General features: G+C 48.1%; 1 protein-coding gene across 1 annotated transcript; it reads right to left on the reverse strand.

The window, feature by feature from the left end:
- Positions 1-2,049: 2,049 nt before the first annotated feature.
- LOC136577057 (nmrA-like family domain-containing protein 1) lies at positions 2,050-11,874 on the reverse strand. Its single transcript, XM_066576760.1, has 5 exons — positions 11,789-11,874; positions 8,853-9,091; positions 4,721-4,970; positions 3,594-3,784; positions 2,050-2,676 (listed from the first exon to the last, which is right to left on the reverse strand). Exons 1-5 carry the CDS (start codon positions 11,826-11,828, stop codon positions 2,497-2,499), a joined length of 900 nt encoding a protein of 299 aa, XP_066432857.1. The 5' UTR covers positions 11,829-11,874; the 3' UTR covers positions 2,050-2,496.
- Positions 11,875-18,345: the final 6,471 nt, after the last annotated feature.

Consider the following 18,345-nt stretch of genomic DNA (forward strand, 5'->3'; position numbering starts at 1 on the left):
ACAGAAACAAACTAACCAAGGTAACACTGGCTGACCGCTATACGCTTCAGCCCTATTTAGACACAGATTATCACTTGAAATTCGTTATACATTTGAGCCATGGTTTTGCTTTTAAAAACGGACGTTTTTTTAACAAAAATTGTTGGAAAATGTCAGGCTTTCCAGGTCGCTATATTATCGTTGTGTAGTGTTTGTATTGAAGACTCCCCTAAAAAAAAAAAAAGTGAACGATGTCATTTTAACCAAATGACAAGCAAACGGCCGAACAATGGATTTTAAGCGAACTGAAAGACAAGCGAATCTTTAACAAAAATTGCACGACGGGCGCGAGATAGACAACGATTATCGCTTAAATGATGGCGTCCGAGTTTATTTTTAGTTTATATTGTGCAAAAGTAGACAAACCAAAACTTTTCTTGCAAAATGAGTTTTTGTATCACCACACTCCAAGGCCAGAGCATTTTTATTATTCCGTGGGCAGAGCTGGCTGAAGCTCATCACAGGTAGTTTTTATTGATACTAATTAGTAACAATGTCCCCTATATCAGCCCCAGTTGTAACAGTATTACTGCTGAGGCCACTGTGGAGGGGGTCACTATTGCTACTGAGGCCGATATAGGGGACACTATTACTGAGGCCACTGTAGGGGGGGGGGGGGGGGGGGTCGCTTACTACTGAGGCCACTGTGGGTGGTGTCACTACTGAGGCAGATATAGGGATCACTGTTACTACTGAGGCCTCTGTCGTGAGGGAGACGATAGACACTTACTACTGAGGCCACTGTGTGGGGGTCACTATTACTCTCCACTTGGCGGCGTACCTCAAGCTGTCTTAGGATATGCTTATACGTGGCGGAAATGTTGCAGAATGTCTGCAGCTCCCGGTTCCCAGGGGCCTGATCTGGTGAGGCCGCTACAGGCTGCTGAATACTGGAAGCCTACGAGGTGGTGAGGGGAGCGCCGCATAGTATGAGATCAGCTGCGGACATTCAGCCGGTTTCCAGTCAAAGTCTACATAGATGGTACAGAGTGACTGTTTTTGGATGCGGAAATGCTGTGGAATTTGCTCCATCTTTTTTTTTTTTTTATAAATGGCGCTGTCCTCTTAACAACGACGATCACCTCTCTGTCCCACTCTGATCCTGAGAAAATCTGGTCACCCCATGTAATGGGAAATCCTCAATCACCGTGTAGCCCCAACTATGAGGTTGTAGTCATTGGTTTATGCACATGCTAGGAGACAGAAAAAGGAAGCCAGTGCGAACAACGGTACATGTAAGACACGCCGCACACGCTCAGGTGTAAGTGACAAAGAGACAATACACGGGTAACCGCAGTGATGTTAGCACAGTGTATTAGCATCCGGTGATATGAACCCGGCCCAACAGGAAGCAGAGCCTGCGGCACCCTCACGCCCCGTATACCATGTCATGGGGCATACGAGGTGAGCGCACACGGACATTAGGATTTGAGTGGGCTGGTCTGTAGTTAGTAGACAGGAAGAGGTTAATGGCTGACCGTGTAATACAGGGTGGGCCACAGAGAAGTAGCCCCACACTCTTATGAAACTTCCTACAGAACATCTGTCCTTGTTGCCCCTAGCAACCAATCACAGCGCAGCTTTCACTTCACAGCAGCAGTATAAGTGAGAGCTGTGGTGGATGAATGTCCATCCTGGAACACAAGATGGCGCTGCAGTCTGCTGCCCCGCTGTATGATGTGAAGACCCCATTAGGGTCTAATAGGGGAGGTCTTTTTGGGAGAACCCATTTAACTCCACCACCACTGGCCTCGTTACACATCACATCCAATCAGAGCTCACCATTCCTAGAGCTGCTCTGAGTAGCTGCGGCCTTCTAATGACAGCTGCTCCGATTGGCTGTTATGAGCCTTGTGGCAGAGCGGAGCCGTTGCCCCTAGCAACCAGTCAGGACACCGCTCTCGTTTTCTAGAGCAAATAGAAGACAATCTGATTGGTTGCCCATAGCAACCACATTCTGCGCAGGCAACATGCAGCCCTCGTCACAGTTACCATAAATGCAAGACGCCGTGCAAGAAATCAGGAGACTTTATTAGACAAGACATAGAAAACCAAAAAGTTTTTGGGCCGATGCTGCTAACGGGGTCACGGCTACACGGGATCCTCCAGTGTTGGGGCCAGACGGGCGGATGGGGCAGCAGATTACATGTGGATTTATCACCTGCGTGATATGCGGTCCTAAAAGACCATCGATTTACATTGGGCCAGAGGTGTAATAAGAAACAGTATATCCTCTATTGGCACATAATCCGCTTATTACATGGGGGGTTAGACAGTAACTATGGGGAGGTGGTCTATAGAAGCCAATCAGGTTACAGCTCAGAAAAGCGCTGCAGTCTAATTGGCTGTTATGGTTACGGCATGTTCTTCCCCATAGGCACTAGTTTTGCCAAATCAGCCCCAATATTCAACAGTATTTCACAGTATCGCCTCACAGGGGACGCACCACAAGTTCCTTCACAAGTCCTTAAACGCCTCCTTGTTCTCCTCCATCCACGCCTCAAACTTCTTGGCCTTGGGGTTGAGCTGTAGTGTGAGCTCCACATCGCGCTCGGGCTTCATGAGGTAGAAGCGGAACATGTTGGCGAGTTCTCCGGCTCCGGGGAAGCCGAGCTGCTCATACGCTTCAGGCGTGATCTGCGGGAAACGGCGAGAGATTATCCTCTACTCAGACACTACAGCCGCCGGCTAGCCGCAAGCTACTGTGCGGCCAAGTACAAGCTATTGCTGCCTTTATCAGCCATTTCCAGTAGGGAATAGGCCGACCACAGGATTCTTCAGTAGCCCAACAGATTAGTTACAACCAGAGCGGCCTTCACAAGAGTAGAACATGTGATCAATACTGCATTATTACATCGTACAACTGAGAATAAGGCCGGCTTCACACCAGCGCATGTGCAGCTGTAGACGTCTTGGCGCAACTTTTGCATGTCAGCATATTTTACTGTACTATGCCCACAGGCCATGCTTTTTACGTGCAGCACAGACAGTCTAATTGACTTCTATATTTCTGCATATTTGCACACTAAGGGTCCCCATAGAACAGACTGAGATGGGTGCGCAAAAATACGGAAATGTGAATGAACGCACTGACACCAATGGGTTATTTTCTCTACGTATTGCGCACACAAATATCCGTGTGAAGCCGGCCCAAGTTGTGTAATGGCCATCTAAGTAGATCTCTATATTGTCTTAAAGGGGCATCCAACGAACACAAGTTCTCCTGTACCCACAGAACAGCGGTCTGGAGCCAGTGAAGGTAGCAGTGATCTCCCACCCGGTCCATTCATTTCACGGGACCCCCAGGGATAGCCGAGCATTGAATTTGGCTAATTCCAGAAGTCCCACTGAAGTGAAGTTGGCCACCACAGCAGGATGGGCTGAACCCCAAAGCTCAGAATCAGGGGTTCCCACTGGTCAGACCCCCTCCATCCTGTGTATAGGGGATATTAACCTTTAAGAGATCAGTCGCAAGGAGCAGAGCCTATATGTACACCACCACTCATGGTGATCATACCATTGGAGGAGCGGCCTTCACGCCAAGCGGGTCTTACCTTGGCATCTTTGATGTCCTTGCCGGTGACTCTGGACATTATGGCGGCATACTGCATCACTGTCAGCTTGTCTGTGCTCAGGCCAATGTCCTTGCCTATGTACTGCGACGGGGACTTCAGAATGCTGACAACCATACGGCCCACATCTGTGACGGACATCCCATCCAGAAGAACGTCACCCATCGGGATGGCTGGAAAGAGAGCGAGAGTCATGGACTGCAGGAGGCAGAGCGGACGGGCACGATGCCCCCGGCACCACTACAGGACCACAGATTTAGCATTTTTGGTTTTTTTGCCTGTGCCTTACAATAGCCGTCATTTATTTAATTTTTCTCATTTATGTAGCTGTATGAGGGCTCGTTTTCTGCAGGACAAGTTGCATTTAAGTGTACCATTAAATGCATAGAAAAAAAATTAATTTTAAACAACTTTAAGTGGAGACAATAAAAAAAAATAAAAAAATGCAGTTGCGCCTTTTGGGGAGTTTTTGCAGCATTCACAGTGCAGGAAAACAGACATGACGTTTGTTTTAGGGATCAGTACAATTACAGCGATACCAAGTTTATAAAGAAAATTTTTTATTTTTTTTTTAAAATGGAAAATCCTTAAGTTGCTTTCCATCATCGCATTCCAAAATCCCCCCCCCAAAAACAAAAACAAACAAACACCCATTTACTCCCCAGGGGAGACTTAAATGAACTTGTGATCATTTGGTCACTTCTACTATATACTGCAATACTGGTGTATTGCAGTATGTTACAATTTCTTGCTATGCGTGGCAGGCCTGGCAGCCTTCAGGAGGCACTATTCTAGCCCATTGGCACCCTCCAATCATGCTACGGGATGTGGGTGCAAATCTGACTGGGGGTTTCAGCTGCAATCTGCACCAATGCTGTGGCTTTTTACACTAGAGGAGCCTCAGCATGTCTGCCACATGTGAACATACCCTACAACGATCCTCACCCAGCTTTCCTGGGCTCCTGAATCACAGCTCCACTCGCTAGCATTCAGTATAATTATACACCTTTGCTATTCAGTAGCCCCTCTGGGAGCCACCATGTTGGTCATCACCCAGCATTCCTCTTAACCGGTCTAGCTAAATCCCACCATCAGGACTGTTCTCGTACCCAAACTGTAGCCATCACCGTCCTTGTTCTTCTGGGGCCTGAAGAAGGTCAGCAGGTTCTCGAAGTAACAGGCAAGACGGACGCTGGTCATGGGGACCCCGATCTCTCGGAAGTATTCCTCCACCTCCCCTTTTCCATCAAAGTGCAACACATCCAGCTTTCCTCCCGTCAGCTTCTTCACGTTCTCCAAGCCACTGAAGACCACAATCTGCAGGCCGAGCCGCTTGGACACGTCTGCAATCCGTTTACCCTGGAGCAAAACACAACAGAGCTATAATACATAGTGTGTAACTGGGATCTATTGCCATGCTCATCCTGAACCTCCTGGTTCATGGATAATACACCAGAACTACAGTATACTGAACATGTCTACATTGTTGTGTAGGAGGACATCGCCCACTGCTCACAGTCTTACCCCTAAGGGCAAAATTTGTCAGGCACTAAAGCAGCCAGCCATTATCGCTCCTGTGCCATCAAGACAGAGCGGGCCGGAGATCAGTCTGTCCAGCCACCAGTCACAGTAAACAGGCAGCTTTCATAGATTAGTGTCAACCTGTTTACAGAGCATCAGTCTCTTCTTACACCTGCCTAAACTGAATGATAAGCGAACAAATTAGCGTTAGTTGTTCAGTCGCTGGCAGCGTTTACACTGAACAATTATTGGTCACATAGTCATCTGCTAACACTCGCCATCTTGCTGCTACTAGCAGCTGGGGATATCTCTCCCAATCCTGGCCCACCCTCTAGTGCAGTGTTCCCCAACTCCAGTCCTCAGGGACCGCCAACAGGTCATGTTTTCAGGATTTCCTCAGTGTTGCACAGGTGATGTAATTATCATCAGTGCCTCAGACATTGCCACAGGGGTTCTTACCATAGGATATCCTGAAAGCATGACCTGTTGGTGGTCCCTGAGGACTGGAGTTGGGGACCCCTGCTCTAGTGCGCCTAACTATTTCCTACCTGACTCACTTAGACACCCCCCTCAAGCCAACTTCTAGCATATCCTCCCCCGACGCCTTTAAATGTGCCCTCCGGAACTGCCAGTCAGCATGTAATAAACTCCCCACCATCCACAACTTTTTTACTGCTAGATCACTAAATCTGCTAGCTCACAGAAATGTGGATACGGCAGTTTGAGACTCCGCTGTTGCAAGTTCTTATAATGGCCTGCAGTGCCCCCATATCCAGAGACCAGAAAACAGATGAGGTGGTGGAGTAGGTGCTCTTCTCTCCCTGAAGTGCACCCATCAGGTCCCCCCCCCACTCACTTTGCCATCGTTTGAGGTACATGCCCTACGGCTTTTCCGTCCGCTGTCTATGCGAGTAGCAGTCATCTACTGCCCCAGGTGCTCCTCGCCTGCTTCTGGACCACTTTGCTGCCTGGCTCCCTCACTTCCTATCCTAATAAATTCCAACCCTCATCCTGGGTGATTTAAACATCCCCACTAATGACCCCATCTGCCTCTCAGCTTATATCGCTCACCTCCTCCCTTGGTCTTTCAAAGATGGCACTACTCTTGATCTGGTCTTCTTCCATCTCTGCTCTGCTTCCCACTTCACTAACTCCTCTCCCGCTCTCAGACCATAACCTCCTCTCTCTGTCAAGCTCCCCAACATCTCCCCAGACCTACCTACCATACTTACAGGAACCTTAAGGCTATTCACACCCAGGACTTTGCCAAGTCCCTACAGTCCTCCCCGTCCCCCATCTCTCTCTCCTCTTGCCCCAACCTGGCTACCGCACACTACAACACCACTCTCAAACATGCCCTGGATGAAGCTGCACCCCCCCCCCCCCCCGTGACCCAAGTCATCCGATGCAGACGCAGCAACCCTGGCTCACGCCTCAAACACCCTTCATCCGGCGGTGCGTGAGAAGTTAACGGCTGTGGAAAGTCAAACGTCCATGGACTCTCCATCACAAATTCATGCTCAGAACCTACAACCTAGCCTTCTACCATGCCAAACAAGTCTATTTTACCTCTCACCTCCTCACTATTGCACAACCCTAAATATATGATACTTTTCTCTCTTCTCAGCCCTAAACTGCAGCCCCCATGACAGATCTCAGTGCTGAAGAGCAGGCTGCCTAGTTTAAGAAAAACATCCATCAGGAAATAACTTCCCAGTCCCAGACTAGCCCTGACCCTAGTCACATCAATACTGCATCTAGCTCCTGCTCACTGCCTGTACTCAGATCAACGACAGAGGAAGAAGTCTCCAAATTGTTTTCCTTTGCTCGCCCCACAACCTGCACTAGTGATCTTCTCCCCTCACACCTCCTCCGGTCCCTCTTCCCGGTGGTTATCTCCCATCTCACCACTATCTTCAACCTCTCTGGCATCTTTCCCTCTTCTTTCAAACACTCCATCATATCCCCACTGCTAAAGAAACCAAATCTTGGCTTAACTGATCCTGCCAACTACCGACCCATCTCAAATCTCCCCTTAATCTCCAAACTATTGGAACGCCTGGTTTACTCCTGCCTTATAAGTTATTTATCAGAACACTTCTCAACCCTACAGTCCAGCTTCTGACCCCTACCCTCGACAGAAACTGCCCTTACAAGGGTGTCAAACAGCTTCCTGACAGCCAAATCGAGGGGCGAATACTCCCTACTGATCCTCCTCAACCTCTGCGCAGCATTTGACACTGTTGACCACAAACTCCTCCTCAGTATGCTTCGCTCCATCGGCCTAAAGGACACTGCCCTCTCCTGGTTCTCCTACCTATCTGACCGCTCTTTCAGTATTTCCTTTGCTGGCTCCACCTCCCCTCCTCTTCCCCTTGCTGTTGGGGTCCCCCAGGGCTCGGTCCTTGGCCCCTTTCTTTTCTCTATCTACACAGCCCCCATTGGACAAACCATCAGGAGATTTGGCCTCCAATACCACCTATACACTGACGACACCCAGCTATACACCTCTTCCCGTGACATCTCTGCACCTTTACTCCAAAACATCACCGGCTGTCTATCTGCTGTCTAACACCATGTCCTCTCTCTACCTAAAGTTAAACCTCTCTAAAACTGACCTACTGATGTTTCCACCCTCTATTAACTGACCTCATTCTGACATCTCCATCTCAGTGCGTGGCACCATAACTCCCTGACAGCACGCCCGCTGCCTTGAGGTCATATTCGACACAGATATCTCCTTTACCCCCCTACATCCAATCTCTGGCCCGAACATGTCAGCCGCACCTCAATAGCATCACAAGAATTCGCCCTTTTCTCACTGTGGACACGTTAAAAACGCTTACTGTTGCCCTCATCCACTCTTGGCTCGATTATTGCAGCTCACTGATGATTGGCCTCCCCTGCACCAGACTCTACCCTCTCCAATCCATCCTGAATGCGGCAGCCAGGCTCATCTTTCTGTCCAGCCGCTACTCAGACGCCTCTGCCCTGTGCCGGTCACTGCACTGGCTGCCCGTTAAATACAGAATTCAATTTAAACTCCCTAACGTCATCCATAAAGTCCTCCACAGCGCAGTACCACCCTGCATTGCCTCCCTCATCTCAAGTCACCACCCAGCCCGGGCTCTACACTCTAACGAAATCAGACTGAATGACCCTTTAATTCTAACCTCATTCCCACCTCAAAAACCTTCTCCTGAGCAGCACCAGTCCTCTGGAACGCGCTACCAAAGGCTATCCAGGCAATCCATGACTCACAAAACTTCAGGCGTGCTCTAAAAACGCACCTCTTCAGGGTGGCATACCACATCTTCTAAACCAAACCCCTCTGTACTCCGCCTGATAACATGCTCCCTGACCTACTGACTGCACTCCCTGCTAGCCACCATCAACTGCCCCTGCAGTCACACAGTTTCTTAATGTCTGACCATCGTTTATGTGTATAGCATCCCTCACTCTCCACCCTGCCATAACGTGCACATCTCTAGTCCCTTTACCTTTTGTATCACCCCATTATTTGTAGTATTTAAGCTCATAAGGACCCTCACCCCTATTGTTTACTATGTGTAACGGTGGTTCTGTAATTTGATGAAGAGGATTATGTGATCGCAGAAATCTGAACACTTACTAGTCCATCTAAAAGGGGTCCTTACTGTCGGCCTTTACTGCAGCCCTGCCATTCTATTCCTGAACAAGGAGGCTTACCGCCCACCTTACCTGAACGACCTCCTTCTCCTTGCTGAAGTGCTCCCAGAAGTTGGTGACCACAAATGCTCCATAAGCTCCACACAGCGCGGCCTCCAGGCTCTTCTCGTCATCCAGATCCGCGGCCACGACCTCCGCTCCGGCCTCCCGAAGCTTCACAGCTGCAGGTTTACTGGTGTCGCGAGTCACTGCCCGGACTGCAAAGGTGCCATCTGCCAGGAGGCCATCAGCAACAGAGCCACCCTGAGCGCCTGCGGAGAGGACATAAAACCAAGGCTTAAGAGCCGGGATCATGAGCATCACTACGGAATTAGGTCAACTGGCAATCAGGAGTCTGGGAAAGCTGGGTACTCATATTACATTCATCAGCTGTTCCAGAACCCTCACTTGTCGCCTCAAGAAAGCCATTTCCTCTTATAATAGATGCAAGTTGCCCCGAGTGTTCGGACAGGACAGGGGCCAGATGAATGATGGAGCCAAGAGAATCCTTGCTGTTCCCAGCAACACGTATGCAGAGCAGACAGTGTAGGGTGTAAGTGTGTAGCCATCCTGCGGGCAGGCCGGTGCCAGCCGTGTAGTCAGCCCAAGCGGTAGCAGGTCCTGCATGGGCGCTTCAGTGTTAGAGAAGTGCGGAAGTTTACCAGCATGAGTGTTGTATCAGGTAGACCCAGGGGCTTAGAGTCCCTTTTACTATCCTCACCTGCGATCCAGCTGTGAGCCCGCCTCCTCCCCCTGCAGAAAGGGACACCGTATATCAGCCAGGCATGAAAACCCGGCAGAATAAGCCCTTATGGTCTCTCTCCTCCAATGTGAGGCCAAATATAAAACAGCGTACCCCAGAGGGTCCGTCTGCAGGTTAGGGGGTGCCTTTATTTAGACGGAATGAGTATCGTTCAGACAAACAGAAGGGAATGATAATCATTTGGTCGAAACGCAAGACAACGACTGAACAATCGTCTCATTCATCTTATGCAGCATAACCACCATCATTGGCTCGTTCCGTTTAAACAGCGATCGGTCAGTTCGTCTCACTTATACAGCAATTGTGAAAGACTGAACGATTCTCGGCTGAACGAGCCAACGACGCGCGCTGGATATAAGCAGGCGGCCCGCGCCAACGACGCGCGCTGGATGTAAGCAGGCGGCCCGCGCCAACGACGCGCGCTGGATGTAAGCAGGCGGCCCGCGCCAACGACGCGCGCTGGATGTAAGCAGGCGGCCCGCGCCAACGACGCGCGCTGGATGTAAGCAGGCGGCCCGCGCCAACGACGCGCGCTGGATGTAAGCAGGCGGCCCGCGCCAACGACGCGCGCTGGATGTAAGCAGGCGGCCCGCGCCAACGACGCGCGCTGGATGTAAGCAGGCGGCCCGCGCCAACGACGCGCGCTGGATGTAAGCAGGCGGCCCGCGCCAACGACGCGCGCTGGATGTAAGCAGGCGGCCCGCGCCAACGACGCGCGCTGGATGTAAACAGGCGGCCCGCGCCAACGACGCGCGCTGGATGTAAACAGGCGGCCCGCGCCAACGACGCGCGCTGGATGTAAACAGGCGGCCCGCGCCAACGACGCGCGCTGGATGTAAACAGGCGGCCCGCGCCAACGACGCGCGCTGGATGTAAACAGGCGGCCCGCGCCAACGACGCGCGCTGGATGTAAACAGGCGGCCCGCGCCAACGACGCGCGCTGGATGTAAGCAGGCGGCCCGCCGCCAACGATGACAACACTCACTCGCTCAAACGAGGGCCCTTAGAAGTCAGTTTTATCAGAAGCAACACTGTTATTTAGGGCTCCTTCACACGAGCGTGCGCATTTTTTGAGGCCACCCGCGCCATTAAATTTCATTAATGAAGAAATGACACAATCAACTCCGGAGCTTAGGGTTTTATCGCCCAGTCACACGGCTGGGTGCAACGTATTAGCGAAAAAAATGTGCCGCAGCCCGGAAATCCCTCACTTGGCATAAATCCTTGGAATTACCTCAAATTCCTCTAGAGGCTCCTGTAAGCTTTTCCCTGCGTTGGACGCTGCTGAACTGCTTCCCTCTATTCTTCCAGCTCCCATAGGAGTCTATGGAAGCCACCAGCATATTCCAGTTACAAAACAGAACCAGACCTATCTTTTCTGGCCCCGTGTTAAAGCGCCTGCTGGAATCGGCAGCGCACATGGCAGTTTTTCCCGCTGGGCGACTGTTTACGGCGCAAAAGATTTAAAAAGTAAATAAATGGAAAGACAAAAACTGCCCATGTGAACAAATGCATTGGAATCCAATGCCTCAGAGGGTCGCAATTTGCAGCCGGCGTAAAAACACGCATGTGAATAAAGCCTCAGGCTTCTATTACACTGCAGCATTTCTCACTTCCAAGTGGAGCTCCGCTGATAGCAGCCGGCACCTGGACTCATTGAGCAGAGGAGCACAGATGCTGCAATCAGCGGAGCGCCACTTGTATCCTGCAGGGGAGAATCACTGTGTGCAACAGCATCTGCATAGCAAAGGGTCCCAATGTGTGGATATTTAGAAGTGCAATAAACATCTTTGCACATTCACCCAGCTTTCCCAGAGTCTGGACAGCTCATACACTCAGGGGAAAACATGGTCATTAGGAGGGAAAGCAAAACTACATGAAAATACACATCAGGATTGCAAATTCTATCCAGCAGGGGGGGGGGGGTTTAGTACAGGAATGCAGGCAGGAGCTCCATCACCCCCCACAGACTACTGGAAAGTCAGAACCCTTTTACATCATTCACATCCCCACAATCAGCACAAATCTGAATCATTTATCCTAAATGCATGCAGGACTGAACAATAAGTCCGATGGGGGTTATAGTACAGAAAGCTCCACACTGCAACGCAGACAGGAAGATCTGTTCTATTCCCCCACCTGCAAACTACTGGAAAGTTACTCCAAAGTTCCCAACTTTCCACTCTCTACAGCACAGTCAGCTCACCTGTGGCTCCAAAGACAACAATCACTTTCTTGCAAGACATGGCTGAAGTGTAATGTGCAGCCCTCTGCCTTACCACTGCTTATGTAAGGAAGCTGCACACCCCTCCTCTCCCCTCCTCTCACTCTGGTTGGTCTCCTGCCAACTGTCATTGTGACTCAGCACACAGTAGACAAGCAGATCACAAGGGGAGAGATGGGGTGGTCTTTCAAGAAAATCAGCTCATTATTCCAAGACTCTGCACCTCAGGGCAGTCAGCGGACAGTCACAAAGCCCCCTCAGCCCATAGTCACTTTATATGCAGCACAGAACATCATTCCACATGAGGGTTTTATAAATGAAGAGATCCAATTCTTATTCTAACTCATACTATTAGCCCAACTCCAGGCAGCACAAAACCCTCCAACCTCAGCACTGTTCATCCTGAATAGAATGCCACAACAGCAGTGGAGACTGACACAGGCACAGAAAATAGAAGAGAATAAGCAGGTGCAATGACAAAATGTAGATGTATACGACATTCTGTGTCTGTTGGAAGCTGGGTGACAACTCGTATGACAAGTTTAATGGCGACAGGTTGTCCCCCAGAGCGATATTAAAGGAGGGGTTTCCATTTCAGCAGTTCGGTCTCATTTTGGCACAGCTGCCCCTCGGTCATGTGTTAGGGGCAACGCCACCTGTGAATAAATATGATAATAAGATTATAGAAATGAAGGCCAATTATTAGCAGTTACTAGCGTCATCAGGGCCCCAGCATCAGCCTGGAGGTCTGTGAATGTATGTGAGACGTATCAGGCAAGGCTACAACAGCCTGTGTTTGTAAATAAGAATTCGCTCATTCACTTACAGCAAGCAGAGATTTTGAAATGGTGAAAAATTGAAACACAAGACAGAGGGGTATCAGAATAGGCATTTCCTACACTTGTCTTGTATGAGCCGTGCTTTCTGGCATAAATTATAGTAAATGTTCCGAGCCGTGGAGGCCGCACCCTGCTAAGGCCCATCAATTTTTACTAAAAAGTTGGTAGATGTAGTGCACACTATGAAAAGGTCAATTTTGGTACAGAAATCCACTTGTGCCAAATTTGGGACTTTTTGACACCAGGATTAGGGCACAAGAGTATTTATAAAGTTCCTCCCAAGTATAATAGAAAGTTGCAGAACTTTTCGTTATACTTTTCATTGCTTAAATGTAAAGGGGAAGTCCAACAAAAATAATGCAAATGAGCTCATGTCAGCCACACCAGAGAGTCCTCCAAAAGGGCCGCTCTACCTTTGGCTGATATGAACTAATTTGCATACTTTTTTCCCATGGAGCTGTGCCTGAAAATGAGTCTCCATAATCTATTAAGTCTTTTTGATGAGAACCAGAACACTGAGCAAAACTAGTTAAGGTGGATGGCTTTTTCTGGGTCTCTCGCCACTCAGAGTGTCCTAGAGCTTCATGAAGCTGCACTGGATGCTGATTGGTTTAATACTTACAGCAGCCAATCAGTACTTGGCTTTCACATACCCATTAAGTTGGCTTGAGGAAAAGGCTGCCAAGAGTCAGGTGTTTCCATTCCTATAGGCAATCCACCCCCTGAATGAACCTGTACAGTTACAGAGCGCTGAGCATTGGCAGAGAATATGATCACATGACATGAGTGGCGTCCAACTGTGTAATCTGCCGTGTTAATCACTGTACATAATAGACCGTGTGAATAATGCAATCCAGCCTCATACCGGTGGAATGACGGCCTGACGTCTTCCTTGAACTGCATATTTTACAGTATTTTCCACCTTTTTTTTACATGCATTCTCTGTCACACCGCTATGAGCACATAAGACAGGATGCGATTACTCATACTGCAGGACCCCAGTGATCAGCAGGATGCAGCAATCACAATTCTGCTGGTTGTTATTAGAAACAGTCAGCAAGTTTGTTGTTAGAGCCCCTCTAATAGATTAGCTGAGCTCTTATAATAGAGAGAATATGCAGAATTCTGATTGCAGCTCTGGAGTGTAATCTGTAGTGGCCCAGTACATCAGCCTGGTCCGCTCCATAAATGTCATACATGTTTGTCCTATGTAGATGCACTGTACAAACCTGTCTTGTTATTTTAAGTGAGTGTGTTGCACAGCTGCGGCGCTTGAGAGGTTAACTAAAATGATAGTCTGCATGTAAATGTATCAGTCTGTCATGTCACGTGGTATGAGAGAAGATATAAATAGCAGTGACTGAGAGTGGAAAAAGGAGTTCCATTTTCTGAAGTAGCAAGAGTGTCACCTAACACAGAACCACATGGAAGCACCTTCAGCTTCCTTGTGGTGTAGATGGAAGAGGAGGAGAGATATCCCGTAGCGACTGTATTCTGGATGTGAGTGGAGTGAGCACCAAATAAGAGAGAGCATTTGTAAGTAATCACTTTCCCTGACAAGGCCAGTGCAGAGGTACTAAGTAATTCTACAACTTTTCCTACGCGGCCGTCTATAGCCAGGATCACCGCATAGAAGTACGCTACTAAGTTACACCCACGCGTCTCCAGGGCTGGGTGAAAGTCAATAATTGCTGCCAGAGTGTCTGTGGAGTGACCCTACCCCCTTTTCCTCCTCCGGAGTGTTCCCTTCCAGGAGCGGTTCCTGGCAGATAATGTAGACTGTAGGACATCCTGAGTTTCCTCCCTGACCTCCAACCTCTTGTCTTGCCTGCACTGTAAAGACTGTACTTAATTTGCCTTGTAATTATTGTTCTGCAAGTTTATTAACGTAAAGTTTATACCGGGCCCTAACCGTTCCTGGGGACCCGAGGTACTAAAAGACTTTTTGTCTATGATTATTTTCCGCCGAGTGTTATTCCGTTGTGTAGGAACGGTGGCGTCACCCGTGACAACTACTACTCCTGTGATAGACATGATGATTAGTCAGTATAAAATGTCTATTGATTTGTATAAACCAAATGTTTTATGCTATTGTAAGGACTTTTAACTTAGTGGAGGGTAATGGCCACACAATCTCATCATGGTATTTGCTAGACAATGGGATGGTGAAAGAGGTGTGATGTAATGTTAGCTGAGTACATAAAGTTGCACAAACAGCCTCTAAGAGTTAAAGGTCATAGTGTTATATGTATACTTGTCCAATACTGAGTGTCTTCCTAGCCCTCTTCCACCCCCCCATACTGAAGTTAGTTAAACAGTGAGTTGACACGCACACAGAAATGCCTTCAGCTAGGACAAAATCCACGCTACATCAAGACTTGAGGAAGGGTGGGCAGAGAGGCAGGGGATTCTATATGATCCGACAAATGAGAATCCTATATGTTACTGATGTAATCTGTTGCACGCCCATTAAAGGGCAGGTGTTATGCTTTACAATAAAAGGGGCTGTCTGGGTGTTTCTGCCTAGAGAGCCATTTTGGATATGAGACTGATAGCTTGTGTCTGATCTGGTCGATGATGTGTGCACACTATACAATTTGGAAGCTACAAAATACCCCGAAACCTGCTGGAGAAAACCATAATCCAGCTCAGTGGCGTCTCTGGGTGAGCCGAGTAGAGATTTTGATTTCTTTCATTCTGGAAAAATACAGAGATCGGCAGATAGCACGCAGAACCCAGGGGCCTGAAAATCCACAGAACACGGTAAGATTGCTTTATGTAAAATCTACCGATGTGAGCTGATTTCTGACTGCTAATCTGCCTGTTTCTGATCCAGAGTGATAAATCAATGAAAGGCAGGTAATATAGTTCTTTCTACTCGGAAAACCCCCCCACCGTTTTAACCTGCCTAAGGGGTATTTTGTATGCTGGGTATATTATGTCTGAGACGGTTAAAGATTGTGTATACAAGACCAAGAGACAAATTCTGTGAGGGTTAATGTGTCAGAAGGGCGGACTTGGCTGTTTAAGTCTGAGGGAACACACCAGAGAGAGACACTTACTCCTAGGTAACTAGTGTGAGGTTAGGAAAATTTATGATACACATATTTACCTGTATGATTGAGCGTGTTATGTTCTCATATGTGGAAAGGTATATACGCGGAGAATTATAGCCGTGCTTTGTGACGGCCGACGTCTCCAGGATATTGTTGAGGTTTTGGTCATTGAAAATAATCGTCAGTCTCTGTGTATAGCTAAATGTCCTGTCCAGACTGTGTGCAGTGTTTACTATTGGGGGAGGGTTGCTGATAAGAGAGTGGACTGAAGTTAAGCCACTGAAAGCATTTCCCAATTAACCTTTCTGTTCCCTTTGTCTTGTGTTTTGTAGAATTAATGTGCATTGTGATCTGAGTGGGAAAGAGAGGTTATATTGGAAGGATTTGAAGAAAGCAGATTTTACAAGAGGAACACTACTGTGTCTAGAAAGTTCAAATAGGATAGAATAAGCAGGCAGAATAGAATGAGGGATCAGTACAGGATGTTTTGGAATATGCAAAACATGTAGAAACGTCTTACAAAGAAAAGGATCAGGAAAAGTTGCAGAAAGAAATGTCAGGTTATGGACAGATAAGCAGAAAGAAAGATGTTTTAGCTAGTTTTTGCTAGGAGGTGGTATAACGTAGGAAAGAGATTCAAGAGGGGAAAGCGTGTAGTGGGGGTATGTGTATTGCTTATGAACAATGTAATGCCTTTGTGTTGACTACAGCCCCTCCCTGTAATGGCGGCCACACTTGCAATGTTTACAACCCCACATAGTGTGACTCTGCAGCAAATGTGGTGAGCCCTGCCCCCACCCTGAAGTTACTTCCCCCCATGTGCTCACTTTCAGGGTGTGTGATGTTACTTCCGGTCCCTCCCCATCCGGGACAGGACCTGGCCCCGCCCCTTCCTCCGGCAGCCATTTTGCCTCACCTGGGAGATTTGTAGCCCCGCCCCCGCCCCGGAGAGTAAAAGTTAAACGCTGGACATTCCCTGAAATACTATTACACTGGGTGACATAAAATTTTACTTGTGTTGCGCCCCCTTGGGTTAAAAAATGCTAACTGTGACCTGAAGAAAAAAAAAAAATCTAAAGGATATTTTCGCTCAGACTTCACTGCATACAATGTCACCTTGACCTACAAAGTGCTTGTTTTTGTGCCTCTTGGTTTCCTTTTTCAACTTGTACTAGTTTGAACGCAATTACTCTTTTTTCCATTGAGTATTCCGGTTCAAAAGGGGGGAGGCATAGGTGATCTGGGTCATAGATGATCTAGGTGTTGTAGATCAGCTATTGGGTTTAAAAAAAAAATTAAATAAATAAATAAATGGAATAAGATAACAAGATTCCGAGCCATGTGAAATAGAACATCAACACGATTATTTAGTGCTAATACAGTAAGAAACTGCAGGTATGCAAACAGTTACCAGAACCTCTGTTGATAATGCATATGTTGAGCTTTTTGCAGATGGTACCAGGGTGAGGAAGGATGACTCCACATCGGATATGCAATGGTCACACAACAAGATGTCCTAGAAGCAGAAGCTCTGCCTCCGCATGTCTCAGCACAAGAAGCGGAATTGAAGGCCCTCACTGAGGCGAGTAGAGTGGCGAGAGGTAAGACGGCAATTCTTTACACTGACTCCTGGTATGCATTTGGCATAGCTCATGATTACGGCCCAATATGGAAGGCCAGACAGTTTTTACCTTAGCAGGACAACCAATTGAGAATGGTGCAGCGGTACAGAGTCGCATGGAGGCCCTACTTCTACCTGACAAAGTTGAGAGTTCGCACCGATTCCTACACTGGACAGGCGAGAGACGACACCCTATGACAGCATAGCAAAGGCAGCGGCCCTCAAGCCGTGGAAGAAAGAAGAAAAGATACTGACGGCATGAGTCAGTGGTAAAAACTTTGGACATTGACAAAAATGTGGACTTTGATATGCTAAAGACTTTTACAGTTACAAGCCAGCAAGGAAGGAAAGAATAAATGGACTAATATGGGAGCAGCAGAAACAGGACAGCGTGTGGTGAACAGTCAACAGCACTTGCCTACCACAGTTCCTGTATCCCATGATGGCCCAGCTGATGGACGGAAAGACCCACCTAGTAAAGCAGCAATGACGACGACGCTTGAAAGAGGATGGGCGACTTCTGGGTTCTCTGTAGCTGCTGCATCATTTGTCCAGTTTAGCATGATCTATGCAATGGGTGAGACAGGGAAGAAGTAAATTTGCCACATCACACTTGCCGGGACCACTCTACCCATTTCAGGGATTGCAAATTGACTACGTTCAGCTCTCACTTGTTGGGAAGTATGAATACGTGCTTGTTGTTGTTGATGTCTTTGCAGGTTGGAGGCCGACCCTGTTACCAAGGCAAACAAGTAGGTAACCGCAAAGAAGCTCATGAACGAGGTAAACTGTGAATATGGGGTACCAGAAGTGATTCAGAGTCAGACAGAGGTATAAACTTTGCAGGTGAATGTAACATGTCATGTCTGCTCTGGGTGTATCCCAGGCCTTTTACATACTCTACCACCTTTAGAGTAGTGGAAAGGTGGAGAGACTTAGTGGCACGTTAAAAAGTAAGATACTTAAAAATGACACCACTTTGGAAAGACTGTCATCCAATAGCCTTATACAGTGTTAGATATG

The sequence above is a fragment of the Eleutherodactylus coqui genome, chromosome 8, assembly GCF_035609145.1.
Source record: "Eleutherodactylus coqui strain aEleCoq1 chromosome 8, aEleCoq1.hap1, whole genome shotgun sequence".
In the NCBI taxonomy this organism is placed as follows: Eukaryota; Metazoa; Chordata; class Amphibia; order Anura; family Eleutherodactylidae; genus Eleutherodactylus; species Eleutherodactylus coqui.